Consider the following 18,157-nt stretch of genomic DNA (forward strand, 5'->3'; position numbering starts at 1 on the left):
GCTCACCGTGACCATGCAGCACAGAGAACAAGCTCACCGCCCCTGCGGCATCCCAGAAGTGGTCTGAAATCAGGAGATGGAGCAAGGACCAGGGCTGGAATTACCTCCCTAACGAGCCAGCCCTCCCCAGACCCAGGCTCTTGGCCAGTTCCACACCCACTGTGCAGCGACGAACTCATGCTGCAGCCACATCAAGCTCTGCCCTTCCTCCAAATGCCCAGTCTTGCCCCAGGGAAGCGGCCTGCGTCACCTGTGCTCCACTCAGGGAAAGGGAATATAATTCACAGCAACAAGCTATCAAGCCATGAGAAGCCACCAAGTCACCTTACATGAATCCTGAGAAGGGGAGGGAGTAGTTCTGCAGGCTCCCTCCTGCATGATTCTGGCTCTAGGATGTTCCCGAAAAGGCAAAATGGCAGAGACAGAACAAAGATTTCTGGTCGGCAGGGGATGTAGGAGGGACGGATGAGAAGATGCAGCCCTGAGGATGTTTAGGGAGGTACCAGTCATCTGCATGACGCTATGATGATACACACGTGTCATCGCACAGGTCTGCAAACCCACGGTACGCACAACCCCAAGAAGAAGCTGTAACGTAAAGCATGTCAGCGGTGCTAATGACATGTCCATGTGCGTTTGCCAATTGTAGGGAATGTGCTTTGTGGGGCAGGTACGGATGCTGGGGAGGCTGTGCCTCTGTGTGGTCATGGGGGTACATGGGGGATTTCTGCATGTTCCCCTCAGTGTTGCTACTGGACGTATCTAATTGCATTCTGGATATATTTTTATTGTAGGATGTGCCTAAAATCACTCTTAAAAAATAAAATTAATTAAACAAACAAACAAACAAATCATGATGCTGAGGAAGGGTGAACACCCAACAACATAGCTGTCTGGGGCGGAGCCCCTATGGTGTGAGGATAAATGGGAAGAAGAAAACATGCCCCGTGTGGGAAACCCAGAGGGTATTTTCTGGGTGTATTTCCAAGGAGGAAAGTGGGGCGAGTGGGTATGAGCTCCACCCCTACTCTGCACGGAAGGCAGCCTGTGAGCATGTTGGAAAGCAATGTGGTTCCTGGGGAGCATGGGTGGCAGACATGATGGTTGGGACCCAGCCTAGCTGCACCCACTCAGGAACTCGAGGGAACCATCTCAAGTAAGGGTTCATCACACGTCGGTTGAGGGAAGCCCAGAGAGCTGATTATGCATTCCCCCTGGGTGTGTCTCTCTGTAAGGGTGTTTTGGAAGAGATTAGCATCAGATCTGGTGCACTGAGTAAAGCCGAGGGCCTTCTGCACTGTGGGTGGGCCTTATCTAATCAGTTGATGGTCTGAAAAGCCTCAAAGAACATGGAGGGGAAGAATGTGCCATATGAGCTATTGGTTCTGTTTCTCTGCACAACCCCGATTCCCACACCCTGAATAACAAACACCCTAGAAAGGAGGAGTAAAAGGAACACACATTTATTTCTCAAGGTCCTGAAGGCTGGAAGTGTGAGATCCTGATGCCAGCTGATCCACTGCCTGGTGAAAACCCACCCCTTGGTTTGTCACTTCTGTTCGCTCTGAGCTCACAATGGAGAGACAGAGCTTGAGCATCTCTGCAGACCTCCTTTCTCTGTGAACATCACTCCCCGCTCTCCCTTCCTTGACCCCCAATTATGTATGTGTATCTCCTGTCCTTCCACGTATCCAGGTTTAATGCATCCAAACTCCCTACCGGGGTGCCCAGGAAGAGACAAGACCAGGGAAGGGCTCAGCCAGCCTGCTGCCCAGCCCCTCACCAGGCCCTCCAAAGGGGTGTCCTTCATGCTGGACACCCACCAGGCAGCCTGTTGCTGGTTTGGATGATCCCACTGAGGTGTCTTTGCCCTGCCTGGACCTCTCCACATGTGCTCCACTAAAGAACCCCTCTCCAGGTTCACAGCCCAGCCTGCGAGGAGCAGGATCCTCTTTGGGAAGGTCCTAAGGCAGGCCAATGTCCACTCTGCTCATCCCCTGTGGGGCCCTGCCTCAGTGTCCCCTCTAGGTGGCCAACTTTGCAGTCTGGTGACCTGACCCTGATGTCCTACACCTCCCTAGCCAAGTGTGTGAAGGGCTGGGGGCCACGCCCACCTAGGAGGCACGGGACCAGGCACTGAGAGCAGGCTGATGCTCTACCCAACTCTCCTGAGGCGGAAGCTTGAAAGGTCCAGTCTTTGGATGTTTCCTGTGACCCGGGGAGGCTGGAATCACATGGTTCCTTCCAGTGGGATTTAGAAAGTGGTCAAAATTGCAAATCCATAACATGTCAATCAGTGACAGCTGTTCCATAAGGAAATATCAACCCATTAAAAGTCATGGAGGTAGAATAAAGGTCACTCGATGCACCTTCTGTTTAACCACAAAAGCACAGGATGGATGGATAGATGGATGGATGGATGGATGGATGGATGGACGGACGTGTGGATGGATGGATGGATGGATGGATGGTTGGACGGATGTGTGGATGGGGGGTGGATGGATGGATGGATGGACGGATGTGTGGATGGATGAATGGACGGATGTGTGGATGCATGGATGGATGTGTGGATGGGGGGTGGATGGATGATGGATGGACGGATGGACGGATGTGTGGATGGGGGGGTGGATGGATGTGTGGATGGACGGATGGATGGATGGATGGATGGACAGATGTGTGGATGGGGGGTGGGTGGATGGACGGATGTGTGGATGGATGGATGGATGGATGGACGGACGGATGTGTGGATGGGGGGGTGGATGGATGGATGGATGGATGGACGGATGGATGTGTGGATGGGGGGGTGGATGGATGGATGGATGGACAGATGTGTGGATGGGGGGGTGGGTGAATGGACGGATGTGTGGATGGATGGATGGATGGACGGACGGATGTGTGGATGGGGGGGTGGATGGATGGATGGATGGACGGATGTGTGGATGGACGGATGTGTGGATGGATGGATGGATGGATGGACGAACGGATGTGTGGATGGATGGATGGATGGATGGATGGATGGATGTGTGGATGGATGGATGAATGGATGGGCGGACGGATGTGTGGATGGATGGATGGATGGATGGATGGATGGACGGACGGACGGATGTGTGGATGGGGGGGTGGATGAATGGATGGGTGGATGTGTGGATGGATAGATAAATGGATAGTGGATGGATAGGACAGTGGTGGATGGATGGATAAATGGATGGAAAGGGAAGGAGGGATGTTGGATAGAAGGAGGGTGGGTGGGCGGGTGGATGAATGGGTGAGTAGATGGGTAGACGGGTAGACGGATGGAAGAAGGGGTGGCTGGATGATGGATTGACAAATAATAGATACATGATAGATAACACACAGAAACAATTATATGCAGGTAGAATATACACATAAAGAGGATCTATACATACACGTATGGCATCCCTTTGATGCAGACATGGACTCACGAGGCCTACTACGGACGTAACCCACTAGGCAGGGATGTAATCACCGTGAAATCTCCAGCTGCCCACAAAGGACAGTGCCGATGTCCCCGATACTGTGCACGCGGCACCATCGTTCCTGCCTGCTGTGCAGCCAGTGGGTCCTTGCCAGGAAAACCCAGGCATGACCTTCCCAGGAAAAATAGCCTCCTCAAGCACCATCTCCCAGAACTCTGAACATCTGAGATGAGAAGAAAGGGTGCCATTCACCCCACAATAGAAACTCTCGGGAGGCACCCTGCTCTATAGACAGGTTCTAACAGAGAACACGACAGCCCCTTCCTCAGCACGTGCCATCTGCCCCCGGCGAAATGCACAAGATTGCAGCATGTCTGGGACAACCAAGAAGCCGAACTGGTTGGATGAGCATCTCGAGCTAGTCTCTCACCAGAAGTCTGAGTTCTGACTGGATATTCTGAGAATCCTCCCAGAATAACAAAAGCCAACATTACCAACCAACCAACAGGCTGCACAGAGCTCCCCAACCTTGGAAAAACAGACTACAAGGTCCTGACATGCAGAGGCACCCGGGGAACCCAGGGACGATGCAGATTTGGAATCACGAATCCCACAAGAGAGCCTGGGTCTGTGTTTCTGGCAAGTAGAGCTGGTCTACACCACAGATCAAGCCATGTCCTGGGAAATGGGATGTGGGCCCAGGATTACATCAGACAGCTGAGATGCCCGTGAACTAACAGGATAGGGCTGGTGTCCGTGTCTCGGGACGCCGGAGGATAGGACGGTGGGCTTTATAGGAACTGTTGGGCTAAATCCTAAACGGGTTTCGTGTTTGCAAATGGTTGGAGCCACGTTGGGCAGGGACATTTTGTGGAAGATGTAGGAGGGAGAGTGGGGTCTGTAGCATGCCGTGTGCAGAGTCACGGGACCATGGCCACATCCCGACGACACCGCATGCTCCCAGAAGCCACAAATACCTCCTTTCTCAGGGACAACAGGAACCAGATCTGCCCCAGGTCCTGAAAGCCCATCACACAGAACGACACCAAGCGGGACTGAACCTCCACGGCACCCAAGAACCAACTCCAGGAAGCCCCCCAGATGAACTCCCACAACAACAACAACAACGCAGCTCAGACTTAGGGCTTTAGAGGAAGACATGAGCATAAATCCCACATAGGTGACCCACACGTGTGAGGAAGCCGAGCGAGGTGCAGCCTTAGACAGGAGAATGCACGTGGGCTGCGGGCTGTGTGCGTAGCAACCGTGGTCGGCGACAGGCACATTCGGTGCCCACCAGACACGGCCAAAGGCATGCTCCCTGGGGAGCGTCAGACATCGGCTATGTCCGTGACCGTGGCCGAAAAGTGGCCCCTCTCAACTCCACGTGTCTGTGTGTGAAAAGGAAGTATTTAGTCCGCCCCCACCTAGCAACAAGGCAACACATTCCCTGCAGGAAGAGGTCAGCCGGTGCCGACTACCGTGCCGTATCCGTTTGTCTGCGGGGAGCCTTGTGAAAAGGAGGAAGTTGGACAACAGCCAGATGCCTGCACAAAACGAAAGGTCCACGCTCACCACTGAGACAGGCCCAGGCTCATAAAACCATTCTCGTGCGAACACAAGCCAGTGAAGGAAAATGCAAAAGGCTTGCTCCCCGGCATGACGTCACCAAGTGGCGGCCTTCCTCGCATGAAGGAAAATGCAAAAGGCCCTCCACCAGATGGCCCGTCACCAAGTGGCGGCTTTATTTACGTACATTTTGGGATGCGCCAATATCCAGAATGGATCACAGCCTTGGTCATTTGCAAGGACCCCAGAACAAAGCATCATGGACTCTGCTCTTTGTGGCTGGGAAATGTCTTTGAAGAGAGCAACAAAAGCCTCCCTCCTGGTTGAAAGGGTTTTCACCGCAATGAAAACACATCAGACCAATTAATTAGGAGCTCATCCGTTTCTTGGGTTTATTGAACAAGAGTCAAATTCGAAAGCGTTAAATAAGAAAAAACGGGAAAAAAAAAACCCACAAAAAATAGATACCGTGAGGAAGGCTCAAACCCAGTCAGATGCGTCAAGATACAAGTCTCACCCCTGGTCGACACCACGGGGGTAACACCCCCAGGACACGGACACATCTGCCTCCTTAGAAGTCTGTGATAGTCTTGGAGGTGCTCTGGCACGCAGAACGTCACCAGCAGCTGGGATTTCCGGGAACAGCAGGAGCGACCCCAAAATCAAGGCGAAAGTGTCCCATCGTCCGTTTTTTAAAAAAAATCAGCAGGCCCCTGTGGTGCGGCCTTGACATGATAGAATGCAAGAGTCCGCAGCCCCCTGGAGAAATCGAAATCACCCTCGGCACACTTGGGTCCCTGGTAATTTTGGAAAGCAGGGCAGGGCTCCCGAGGGCGGGGGGCCTTGTGGTCATCTTGGGGACACATACACATACACACACACACACACACACACACACACACCCCTGCACTCACACACAGGCACGCGCGAGAACGCTCAGGACCCAAGCGCAGCGGCATCACCAGGACCACACGCACAAAGCAAACTGCAGCAATGTTACAAAAGGCAGAAGACCCCTCTCTTCCTGCGCTGTCCCCACGGCCCCTTTCACGCTCTGCACCAAACCCAAAGCTTGCGGTTGCTCCACTCGGGGCGCGTGGGTTGGAGCGCGGTATCCCCGGCCGTGCCAAAGGCAAGGCGCGCACTTCCGCTGGAGAGGAAACAGGAGCTCACGTGCGCCACAGGTCTGCGAAGGCCTTTGGAAGGCATGTGGGCTGGGAACGATGCGCGAGACTGGATGTTTTTCAGGGGGTTATCGTAAACCCCCCGATGGAGAATAGGACGGCCGTGGGAGTGGAATTAACTTATGTAGGAAGGGAAGGGGGCTCCCTCCCTCCAGCCGTCTGTCCCTGCTGGCTGTGCTGCCCCCGGAGTCATTATCTGCAATCACCAGGCAGCAGGTGCACAAGGGAACTTCTGGAACGTTCCCTTCCTGTTTCTGCCCCTTTGCTGGGACGCGAACGGGCTCGCAGAGGGAAGGCGCGGCAGCCCCGTCTTTCTCTCCTGTGCGTTTGCTCCCCCTGGCAAGGACACCCACGCATACGCGCACGGGGGCGGTATTTACAGCAGAGCACCCCGGGGGCCGGCGCCACGGTGACCCGCCCCCACCCCGCCGGCACCTACACGAAGCCGCTGTCCCTGATCCCAAAGAAGCCGGCGTGCACGGCGTCCCCGAGGGGGAACACCTGCTCGTGATCCAGGCCCCACTCCCCTTCGTCCTCGTCCTCGGGCTCGGCCTCCGCGCCGCTGCGCGCGTTCTCGTACAGGAAAATCTGCTCGTCCACGTGTGCCGGGGCGAGCCTGTTCCTCTTGGCGCTGACCACGTTGGCGGAGGTGCCGAAGAGCCGCTCCGGGAAGACGCGCGTGGCCGCCACGCACCAATATTTCTGCAGCACCTTGGGCAGCACGGGGAAGAGCGCCAGGCGGTCGGACCACCACTTGAGGGGGTCTTCGTTGAGGCCCAGCACCTTCTGGGACTTGAAGTTGCTGAGTTCCTCCACCACCTGCGCGTGCCACTCCTCCTGGTCCTCCACGCCCCCCGTCTGGCAGAAGATCTCGGCCAGCATGCTGTTGATGACGCTGGTGGGCGGCGGCGTGGACGCCAGCACCAACTTCTTCACCGGCGGCTCCTCGGGCAGCGCGTACATCTTGTCCTCGGCCGCCCGGTAGCCGCCGCCGTCTTTGACCTTGTCCAGCAGGCCCTTGGCCTCCTCCACCACCCTGTTCTCCACCTGCTGCCTCTCGAAGGCGGACAGGAAGGGCAGGCGCTTGTAGCGGGGGTCCAGGAAGGTGGCCACGTTCAGGAACATGTCGATCTCGGGCGCCTCCTGGTAGGTCTTGGACAGCTCCTTGGCGATGACCTCCTTGGCCATGCTGAGCTCCTTGCAGTCCGTCTCCTTGATGTTCAGCGTGGTGTTCAGCAGCATGTGCAAGAGAGGCTTCACCATGCTGATGGTGGGGTACTTGGAGGCGGAGAGCATCTCGGCCACCTGCTTGAAGGGCTGCAGCAGCTCCACCAGGCCCTCAATGGTGGCCCACTCGGAGGCCTCCAGCATCAGGTGATGGTTGTTGCTGTCCTCCACCAGCACGCCCGCAATCACAAACTGCTGCTCCTTGAGGCGCTGGAGCATGGCCAGCGTGCTACCCCACCAGGCCACGCGGTTGCTGACCAACATACAGTGCGCCATGTTCTGTTGCTTCTGCTTCTCGTAGAGCATGTACATGGCCACCGTGGACTGCTGGAAGTACTCCACCAGCTTGCGGCAGCGGGCCAGCAGCCCAGCCAGCTTGGGCAGCTGCAGGGCCTGCTGGATGCCCGCATTGAACGTATGTCCCAGGCAGGGCATCTGCACGGAGATGTCCAGCAGGGAGCACGCCTTCACGATGTCCTTGCCGCAGTCCGTGGTGGCCCCAAACACCTTCGCGCTGATGCCCCACTCGATGAAGGCCTCGTACAGGACCCTGGTGATGGACTCGGCCGTGTTGTCCTCGGGGACCTCGAAGGTCTTCAGGCAGCGGGAGCCCACGGACAGGCAGCCGGGGGCCCCGCCGCCCAGGAAGTGGGCAGCCAGCGTGACATAGGCTCGATTCTGGTTCTCGCTCCTCCACATGTCCATGGAGATGCCGCACCAGGACGCGTCGCTGAGCTCCTTGAGGACGGCCTCGCGGACGGCGCCGTACTTCTCAGGGATGGCCTTGCTGCACAAGAATTTCCTGCTGGGCAGCTCATACCTGGGGTCGGCTGTCTTCAGCAACACCTTGAACGTGGGCTCGTCCACGATGGACGCGGGATACAGCCCCTCGCAGATGAGGCCGATGACGGCAGCCGTGAGCTCCTGCTGCCGCTTGCTCTCATGGCCATGGCCGGCCTTGGTGGCCAGCGTGTCCGGCGGGGTCAGCTGTGACGCCTCGGGCTTCAGCTTGGAGAAGGCAGTGGCAAAGGCTTCACGCATCTGCTCCGTGTTGCTCTTCACGAACTCACAGAACTCGTCGGGGTGATTCTTCTCCAGGTGATAGGAGAGGTTGGACGTGTTGCCGGAATAGGCGATCTGGGCCATGCAGATGCGACAGTATATCTTCTTCCACTGCAAGATGCATCCCTCGGCGTTGGTGTCGAAGCCGAAGTACTTCCACACTTTGCTCTTGGCGCGCGGGTGGGCCACTAGCTTGAGGTCTGTCTGGGACGGGTCCAGGCCTTTCGCCTCCATGGCTTCTGCGCCGCGGCCCGCCTGCGGGGCCTCCACTCATTCCTGCGCACCTGCTGAGAAGCAGCAAGACAAACACAGCATGAGAATGGGTCCAGGCACAGGGGGGTGCCCTGCGAGGAGCGAGCGCATGCCACATGCCGAAGCAGCTGTCTCCTCCCAAGCCGCAGGGCAGAGGGACACCACGGGACGGCCTTTCCCGGTGCGCATGGCCTTTGGAAAGCGGAGGGTGCGCTCTGACAGATGAGCACCTCTTTGCTGCAGGTCACTCCTAGGTGCGGCGAGCACAGCAACTCCAAGTGTCTGAAAACGTGCGCATCTGAGCTCCAACGCGCGCACGACTCCACGCGTCTGAAAACGTGCGCATCTGAGCGCCAACGCGCGCACGACTCCACGCGTCTGAAAACGTGCGCTTCTGAGCGCCAACGCGCGCACGACTCCACGCATCTCAAAACGCCCGAGGTGCGCGCAAGACATCACACGTCTGAAAATGCGCGCATCTGAGCTCCTACCCGCACGGGAGTCCGCGCGGCTGAAAACATGTACGTCTTTGAGTTTCTCAGTCTTTACAGCACCTGGCCCACCTCGGCTGTTTACCGTTTCCTGCGCTAGGCTGTCCACCATCTTGCCACCAGCCAGGCAGGGTCACTTTCCGGGGGAACAAACTGCTGGCGGCCCACCGAAGCCTACGTGCCTCAGCTCGGCCGCCAGCCCAGGAGGACCCACCAGCACCAGCACCTCAAGCCTCCTTGTGAACAACCATGTGAGGCACCACATCCCCGAGGTTGCTCCCGGGTATCCAAGAAGCAAAAACGGTTTTTAATTCAGACAAAGCAGTCTTTAAGTTGGCTAAGAGGCATGGCAACTTTTTTTTTTTCCTCCAAATTTTATGTTTTCTTTCCTTTTTTTTTTTTTTTTCCTTCCCAAATTTTACGTTTTCCAAATGATGCCTTTTGGAACGTGGCATGTGGTCCTTTTATCTTTGGCACATCCGTCATCGGTAACTTGAGTGGGACAGTAATGGACATCTTGATCCCGTGAAAGGAGCTTCTGACAAGGCCCACCGGGGGCCGTCATACCTGTGCGCACAGACACACATTGGCTGTGCTGTGCCCCGGTTTCAGCATCACCAGACTCTCAAAGGGGAGCTGACTTAGAAGCCAAGCCCCCAAGGTTCCTACAGTCCCTGATGCTCCCTCATCCTGTCCCACCGATCAGGGCAGGGACACCCTCAGAACAGCAGCTGGGTTCTATTCAAAGCTGTGTGTTGAGTCTGCCACCTTCCCACCCACTGTGCAGTGCTCAGGGGGTTAAAAAAGAAACCCCACCAACCAGGCATTTTCTGAGTATCAGGAGCATGTCCAGAACGCAATCTCGATGTCTAGCGGGGATGACACAGTGCCCCCCACCAACAAAATTCGGGCACTCCCGGAACCTGTGAATGGAACCTTATTTGAAATAGACCCCAGGTGTGATTAAGTGAAATATCATAAGGTCATGGAAGGGATGCGGGCACCAGCCAGGAGCCCCAAGAAGCTGAAAAAAGCAGGAAAGACCCGCTCCTACAGCTTCTTGAGGGAGCCTGGCCCTGCACTGCCTGGATCTCAGTAGCCCTGCCCTGCCTGGATCTGACTATGCTGTCCAGAGCTCGGAAGGATGAATTTTTGACCTTCTAAGCCAGTGGTACTAAGGTAAGGCTTACTCAGAGCACTCCTACGACAAGGGTAAAACCTTAAAAGATACTGAGCGTCAACATCATGCCGGAAATGCCCCCCACGTCCGAGAGCCACACCCCGCCACGCTGGTCCACATGAGGTCTTCCTGGAGGACGTCACAACACGCAGGCTAAGCGGGCATCATGGTACCTGGGCTGGACAGAGGACATGGTCACTGTGACCAACTGCAGGGACGGAGCTGAGAGACGAGGAGGCCCAGGGTCTCCAGCGCAGGTGGAGCGGCTCCGACACAGCCACGATTTGCAGAAAGAGGACCCCCAAAGCCGCACCTTCCGTAAGCCCAGTCAGATCACTTAGGTCACAGTCTCTGGGGTCCCCTAGGAAAGCAGGTGACGAGGACGGGGGAGGTTTCCCGTGAGCCCCTGGACAGCCACTGGACAGAGCTGTCTTTCCGCCACCATCTTTACCGCTCGGCTCCCAGTGGCGTCGGTCAGGGTCACTAGGGCTCACTACCGTACTCTGTGGCTTGGAGAACTCTATCATGGAGAGTGGAGTTATTTAGTATCTGAAAAACCCATATCACTGGTAGTTACAAGCAACTGGCTTGTCTTTGTTATTTTAAACACGATCTTAAATATGTTTTAAATTTCTGGTTTAACTCCTGGCAGGCAAAACTGGCCTAACAAATGGTCCTTTGGGGTCCTTCCTTTTTTTGGAGAGCAAAGGGACCCTCAATCATGAAGTTTGAATACCCCCGCCCCCGATTTCACCTCCCTAGAGACCCTGTTCATGTCCACGTGCGCACAAAACCAACAAGAATCTACTTTCCCTGGATAGGCGCTCCAACGCCCTGTAGTCTGGAAACCAGGAGTCCTCCCAAAATAGCTCCGTAAGTGGGCTGGCTGACATACTTTGAGGTGGGTATGGCCGTCACAGGTTTAGCACGCATGAACGAGTCCGTTGTCCGTATTATCAGGGAGCCTGCCGACTTCCCATGGAATTTGTTTGTAGGATTTTATTTATTTATTTGACAGACAGAGAGGGCACAACAGGGGAGCAGCAGGCAGAGGGAGAGGGAGAAGCAAACCCCCACGCCCAGCACGGAACCCAACGCGGGACTCGATCCCAGCACCCTGGGATCATGATCTGAGTCGAAGGCAGACGCTTCCCCGACGGAGCCACTCACGCGTCCACCCCCCCCACGGAATTTTTAAGGAAAATTCCATCCAAAATCTCCATTTCAGAACCCACGGATGCATCGAGATGTTTCATTTCCAACGGATCACCCTTGTGGATCCCGCCCCCGTGACCATGCATCTAAGATTGGGGCAACTTGGAGCAGCCCTTCGGCCAGAGCTTGAGATTTGGGGGTCCCGTTCGGATACAAAATGCGGTCATTAGCTCGTGTATTTTAAGATACAACGAAGAGACACACCTCCCCGTGTGGGACACCAAGATACAGTCTGGAGAAGACAGAGAACCTGGAAATCAGACCGTCTCGGAAGAGGCACGACCATCCCACCCGAGTCTCTAAAGGATTTTGCTTTTGGGCAAATGTTCAGAAAATAACACCTCTTAACACTTGAAGACGGCTGCACTCTGCTTTCTTTCTTCCTACAATCCAAGTGGAAGCAGACCTCGAAGGTGCTGCCACGTACTCCCCTTTCTAAAAGGTCCAAGACCATCCTCCTGGTCTAGGATTTAAAAAAAAAAAGTTGAGTTATTTCCAGCTGGAAATGGGAACTGGATCTTTGTTACTGCTTAGCTGGACGCCTAGGGCAGAGTTCAGTGGCTCTTGTCCAAACGCCCAGTGCCGTAAGAGGCAGATCAGAAAAGCTTTAAAAGGCAAAGCCCTGGTTTGCGGCTTGGAGATGTGGGCCACCAGCAGACCCGCGGCGGGGACGCGCTCCCACCAGTACCTAAAATCGTTCCTGAGACCACAGACAGGCTGGGGCTCGCCGAGGGCCAGCAAGTTAAAGTCCGTCCTTATGTATAAAGGTTCGTCTTCTAGAACACCCTGAAGGATTCCTCTGGCTGGCACATGCCTTCACGAGGACTCTGTATTTCAACAAATTTTTATTTGTTTGTTTTAAACCAACAAGTAGAAAGAACAGAGCACGCCACCCCCGGCTACACACGGTAAACAAGTTTTGCAAACGCACGTTTCGGTGTGCCCGTACAGGGGTGCAACGTCCAAGGCTAAAATTCCATTCCCAGATCGACCCCGTCCCCCGTCTTGCTGGGAAGCTCCCGGTCCGGGCTCCTAGGCAGGTGACAAGACCCGTCTCAGAGCGAAACCAGACGGGTACCACCTGTAAGCCATGGTACTCTATGGGTCTGGGGCTGTTTCTCGTTGTTCCTCAGTTTACAAGCTGATTGAAAGGACACATGTTGACTTCCCAGTCCCCCAGCCCTGGAATGCCTACTCCCTCTTACCCTGCATTCACTTCTAATGCGTATACATACGTTTTAGGGGGAAAAAATAAAACGCACAAATTCCAGTGTTATCACCCAAGTTAAAAGCTCCGCTCGAGAAAAACAGTCATTTCCCTGGCTGGAGGTCTGGGAAGGTAGGGCTCCCTGGAAAATGTCTTGTTCCTACTCAGAACCGAGGTTCTCCAGGTGGGACCCCCTCCCTCCTGAATGGGTAGACAAAGGAATTCAGAGGCCACAGCTGACCCCTGCAAACACGTGGGGGTTGGCACACACTGAAAATTCCGCTTATAACTTCTGACGACTCCCCCCCCCCCAAAAAAAAAGGCAACCAAAAACACACACAAAAAGGAAAAGCAACATGTAGGTGAAGGTGGTCTCGTCACAGCAGCGCTGGCCGAAGGTCAAGTGTATTCTGGCGAGGACAGATGCTGCGTGTGCAGCTGCAGAGGGGAGCCGACCCCCTCGCACACTCGGTAACTGCACAAGTCGCGCTCAGAGCCCGGCTCTCCTCCTAGGCCCGGCAGGAACGCGCTCAGCTACGAGGCCGCTCCCCACCCCAGTTCCCACGGAAAACCTTGTTTTGGAAAACACTTATTTGTCACCTAAAAATAAACTGCCCTGGCTGCGCCCACAGGCGAGGGCTCCTGTGCGTCCCCGCGCAGCCGCTCACGCAGGAAGGCCTCCGGGATTGTGGCTTGGCGGCCCCGGGCATGTGTCTGTGCAGACCCAGGGCGCACGCCGGAGGTCCCGCCGGGCTTACCAGAGCTCGAGCGGGTCGCGACCCCGAGGCCTGGGGAGGGCGCGGCGGTGTTCCAGGCAGCGGCGCGGAGTTGGCTCCCGGCAGGCATTGGTCCCCATAGCACCGGACGGGCTCCCCAGTGCCCCGGGCCGCGCTGCGCCCCGCGGCGCCGCGGCCAGGCCTTCCGGGAAGGCCGCTGCCGCCTAACCCCCGGCTGGAAGGGGGGAGCCTCCGGGCTTCCCCGCCGCGCTCCCGGCCCGCGAGCGCGCTCTCCGAACGACCCCGCCGGCGCGCGCACAGCCCGAGGTCGGGGGGCGCGGGAGGGCTCGGGGCGCGCGCGCGCGCGGGCCCGGCCGTGACCCCGGAGGCCGAGGTCGCGGGCTTCCGGCAGACCCCGGCCCCGGGGCAGGCGCGAGCGGGCAGCCGAGACGCGCGCGCACGAGAGGCTCGCGGGGCGCGCTCGGCCTCCCCAGCCCCCGCCGCGCGCCTCCCCCGCCGCCAGCCCGCCCGCGCCCCCCGCCCCGGGTCCCGCCGCGCCACGAGCGCGCCTCCGCCCGCTGTCGCCAGCGCCCCCGCCGCCCCCCGTCCCTGCCCGCGACCCCCGCCCGCGCGCCCGCGCCCTGCTGACCTGGTTCCGCGAAGCCCCCGAGGCAGCGCCGCAGCAGCTGCGCCAGGATCACCGCCGCGCCCACCGCGTAGATCCGCAGGGCCGCCCGCGCCGCAGACAAAGGCGACATGGCTGCCCGGACGCCGCTTCCGCGCCGCCCGCCGCCGCCCGCCCCCGGGACCCGGCGCGACACCGGCCGGCGGAAACGCGCCCGCGCGGCCCGCCCTCCGCGCCCGCCCGCCTGCTCGCCCCGGGCCGCGAACCAAGACCCCGCCCCGGGACCCCTCCCCGACCCCGCCCAGGCCCCCGGAACCCCGCCCCGGCCCCGGGCCCGACCCGGGGACCCCTCCCCGACCCCGCCCAGGCCCCCGGAACCCCGCCCCGACCCCGGACCCCGCCCCGGGACCCCTCCCCGACCCCGCCCAGGCCCCCGGAACCCCGCCCCGACCCCGGACCCCGCCCCGGGACCCCTTTCGGACCCCGCCCAGGCCCCCAGTACCCCTCCGCGACCCCGCCCAGGCCCCCGAAACCCCGCCCCGACCCCGGACCCCGCTCCGGGACCCCTCCCCGACCCCGCCCAGACCCTCGGAGCCCCGCTCCGGCCCCGGGCCCGACCCGGAGACCCCTCCCCGACCCGCCCCGATCCCCAGAACCCCGCCCCGACCCCGGGACTCCTCCCTGACCCCGCCTCGATCCCCGCAACCTCGCCCCGACCCCGGACCCCGACCAGGGACCCCTCCGCAACCCCGCCCAGATCCCCGGAACCCCGCCCCGACCCCGGACTCCGCCCACGGACCCTTCCCCAACCCCGCCCCAACCCCAGAACCCTTTCTGAACACTGAGCCGACTCGGAGACCCCGCCCCGGTTCTACCGAGACTCCTGGACCCTGCCCGAGGACACCTGTCCGCCCCGCCAAGACCCATCAGACCCTTCCCAGGGACCCTGACCCCGGACACAGGCCCAGGGCCCCCACTCCCTCACCCAGACCCCAGAACCCTGCGGACTGACCCCTCCCCTGGACCCGGTCCCCGACCTGGGACCCCTTCCGGACCCTTCCTGACCCCACTCTTCAGTAGGAGTAGTGGTCCTAGCAGTCCCTAGAGAAGGGACCCCCACCCAGATTCCCCACCCCCTCCCCGGAACCGTCGAAGACCCCAGCCCTGGTCCCCGCCCAGACCCTGGAACCCACCCCACCCCCAACCTTGTGCAGACCCGTTCTTGGATCATTGGGCTTGCACTGCGACTAACCACGCCCCCACCCCAACCCCTACCCAGAACCCTCTGAAGGGACACCTAAACCTGGCCCCACAAGAACTTGAGGCCTGCCAAGGCCCAGGACCCCGGTCACATGTCCCCCCATTGTAACAGCCAGTGCGTTGCAGACTTGCATCCTTCCCAACACCAGCCGAGACCACCCACACCCAAGATCCAACACAGAGGATCCCACACCTCTCCACAGAGCCCGGGGATCTCCCCCGACTCCATCACCTAGGACCGAATCCACCAGGCCTTGACTGCAGGGGGCCCCCTAGCCCAGGGCTACCAGCGTCCCCCAGCACCTGGTCCGCAGCTGGACCCCTTTCCTCAGGTCAGGGGACTGGCTTCCCATGGGGATCTGAGACAGTAGAGACTCACCCCTGCTTGGTGCATCCCCCCAGCGGAATTAGGAAGGCTCATTCTGGCCTTTGCGACCTTCTGAGAAACTGAGGTCAAACAGCCTTTCCAGGATCCCCTGCCACGTGGGAGTATGGGCCTGCCCGGCTGGACCAGGTACACCCCACAAACAGGATCAGGGACAGTGACCATACCTTCTGCCCCTGTCCACTCCCTGGTGTGTGGGATGGGCAGCTCTGGCCCACCCGTTCCTGGTGCAGGATGACTCCAGGAGTGGGGGTCCAGGGTCTGAATGGAGTCAAGGGTGGGGGTCTGTAGACAGGGATCCAAGATCCAGGTGGGGTCCCTGGGCCGGGGGCCTGGGGTCTGGGTGAGGTCTGAAGGGATCCTAGTGGGAGTCCTCTGATCTAGGGTCTGGGCTTGGACGCCAGCAGGAAGCGGAGAGAGTGGGATATCTCAGTGTCCAGAAACAGACAGAAGGACAGGCTTGTTACCCACAACCAGCCAGTGTCTGGGGTGACCCTAAAGACCCCTCGTCTACTTTCCCCAGTCCCCCTTCCAACTGTCTCTGTTTCCAGGAGTTTCCTAGAGCCGTGACCTGTGCTGATAGCCACGGGCTTCCCTAGGTGCTTCTAGCAAGGGTCTGAGGGGACCCCCATCTCATGAACCGGTCCTCAAGGAGGTCCCGAGCGGAAGCGGGGTCCTGGCGATTGTGGCGCTAAGGTTCCTATTTCTGGGGCACAGCTGTCAGCAGGGGGCAAACCGTTGGTCCTAGCAGGTCGCCCCACAGCCCACTCTTGGAATGTCGACAGTTTCCCCTCCTGCCCCGTCTCTGTGACTCCCGTGGCACCCAGTCCTCTGCGTCTGAGGGCTTTTGGGCTTAGGAAGGTCTCACCAGGTCAATCCAGGATCACCGGCCTATTTTTAGGTCCGCACCAGAATTCCACCTGCAAAGCCCTTGGTGTTCTACCATGGCGCACAGTCATGGCAGCTGGGGCGTGGCGGGGTGGGATTCGTGCCGGGGTAACTTTGGGGGACCGGCCACTCGCTGCCCAAGGCCACCGTGGTCCAGGAACCCCTGCCCCCTCGAGGGTGTGAGGACCACAGCACTTGGAGGTAGCATCACCTGCACCAGAAGAAGAAGGTCCACCCAGGACCCAGGATGTCCACCACAGCGCTGAGAGCCTCCCAGCTCCCAGGGCCACAACATCCCTGCAGCTCTCCGTGCACACATCAGGGCGCTCATGAGATTCCCGAGAGCCCGTGACAACGTTTTCCGGGCTCGCTTCTTCCAAAGTCGGGGTGGGGAGAAGACACGGTGAAGATGGCAACGAATGACGCAGGTCGTGGGGAGAGGGAGGGTTTGAACCAGCGGCGTTTTCCCGTACGGCATGAAGTGTGCATCTGTTTGTCACAGGACAAGGAAGGGGCCCATATGGGACGTGCCCGAGGAGGCCAGAAGGATCCTATAGTTCCTCTAGGCCCCAGATACACACCACACTAGGCCACGAGGACTTCCCTAGGAGGACGCAGTGAATCTGCAGAGACCTGACAAGCCCTGAGTCCCCGGGGAGGATGTGTTAGGCTGGTTGGAATGATCCCACAAGCCGGCAAGGACCCCAAGCCTACGGCTTCAGGGACAGGAGGCTCCATGCCTGGTCCCCAGGATAAGACGGGAACCTTATCAGTAAAAGCAGAGCGTGGCGGAGAATTACAACTTGGGTGGGTCAAGGACCTCGGGGTTTTCTCCAGACCCCAAGGAAGTGTGTGATGTTTATGATACGGAGTCCCAAGATGGGTCCTTCCCCCACAGTGTGGTTGGGAGTGTGGGTTGGGGAGGCACTGGAGGGCAGGGGGAGTCTAAGGTCTCCAAGGATGGTCAAGGCCAGTTGGGAGCCTATCAAGATGCCCTGTGTGCACAGCTCAGGATGGACAAGGACGTTTCCCCGTGAGTCTGGGACACGGGTTAAAGCCGGTGTCCTGGAGGTACCACCCAGACTCACCAGAAATGACCAGTAATGTAAGATAATACGATATGATAGGGTATGATATGACATGGCATAATACCAAAAAAATACAGTGAAATAAAAAAATGAAATGAAATAAAATAAGTTAATAAAATATAAAATAAAATACAATACCATGAAATAAAACAAAACAAAATAGAATACAATGAAATTAAAATGAAATAAAATAAATCAATAAAATATAAAATAAAATGCATAAAAGAAACAAAACAAAATAAAATAAAATGAAATGAAATAAATTAATAAGATAAAATTAATTTGTTAAAATAAATTAGTAAAATATAAAATAAACTACAATACAATGAAATAAAACAAAACAAAATAGAATACAATGAAATAAATAAAAT

General features: G+C 57.8%; 2 protein-coding genes across 3 annotated transcripts in view; both read right to left on the reverse strand.

Annotated features, from left to right (window-relative positions):
• DHRSX (dehydrogenase/reductase X-linked) overlaps positions 1-14,323 on the reverse strand; it is a 141,625-nt gene extending 127,302 nt beyond the window's left edge. Inside the window, exon 1 of the mRNA XM_059157922.1 lies at positions 14,190-14,323. Coding sequence (XP_059013905.1) covers positions 14,190-14,298 — 109 coding nt within the window. The 5' untranslated portion in view covers positions 14,299-14,323. The remainder of the gene's footprint in view (positions 1-14,189) is intronic.
• ZBED1 (zinc finger BED-type containing 1) lies at positions 5,374-14,331 on the reverse strand. 2 transcript variants are annotated; one of them, XM_059157920.1, is made up of 2 exons: positions 14,190-14,331; positions 5,374-8,766 (listed from the first exon to the last, which is right to left on the reverse strand). In XM_059157920.1, exon 2 carries the CDS (start codon positions 8,711-8,713, stop codon positions 6,626-6,628), a length of 2,088 nt encoding a protein of 695 aa, XP_059013903.1. In that variant the 5' UTR covers positions 8,714-8,766; positions 14,190-14,331; the 3' UTR covers positions 5,374-6,625. The 2 variants fall into 2 exon arrangements, with proteins under 2 accessions (XP_059013903.1, XP_059013904.1); XM_059157921.1 differs by lacking the exon at positions 14,190-14,331 and adding an exon at positions 13,583-13,733.
• Between the last annotated feature and the right edge of the window lie 3,826 nt (positions 14,332-18,157).

Source organism: Mustela lutreola, chromosome X (genome assembly GCF_030435805.1).
Source record: "Mustela lutreola isolate mMusLut2 chromosome X, mMusLut2.pri, whole genome shotgun sequence".
Taxonomy (NCBI): Eukaryota; Metazoa; Chordata; class Mammalia; order Carnivora; family Mustelidae; genus Mustela; species Mustela lutreola.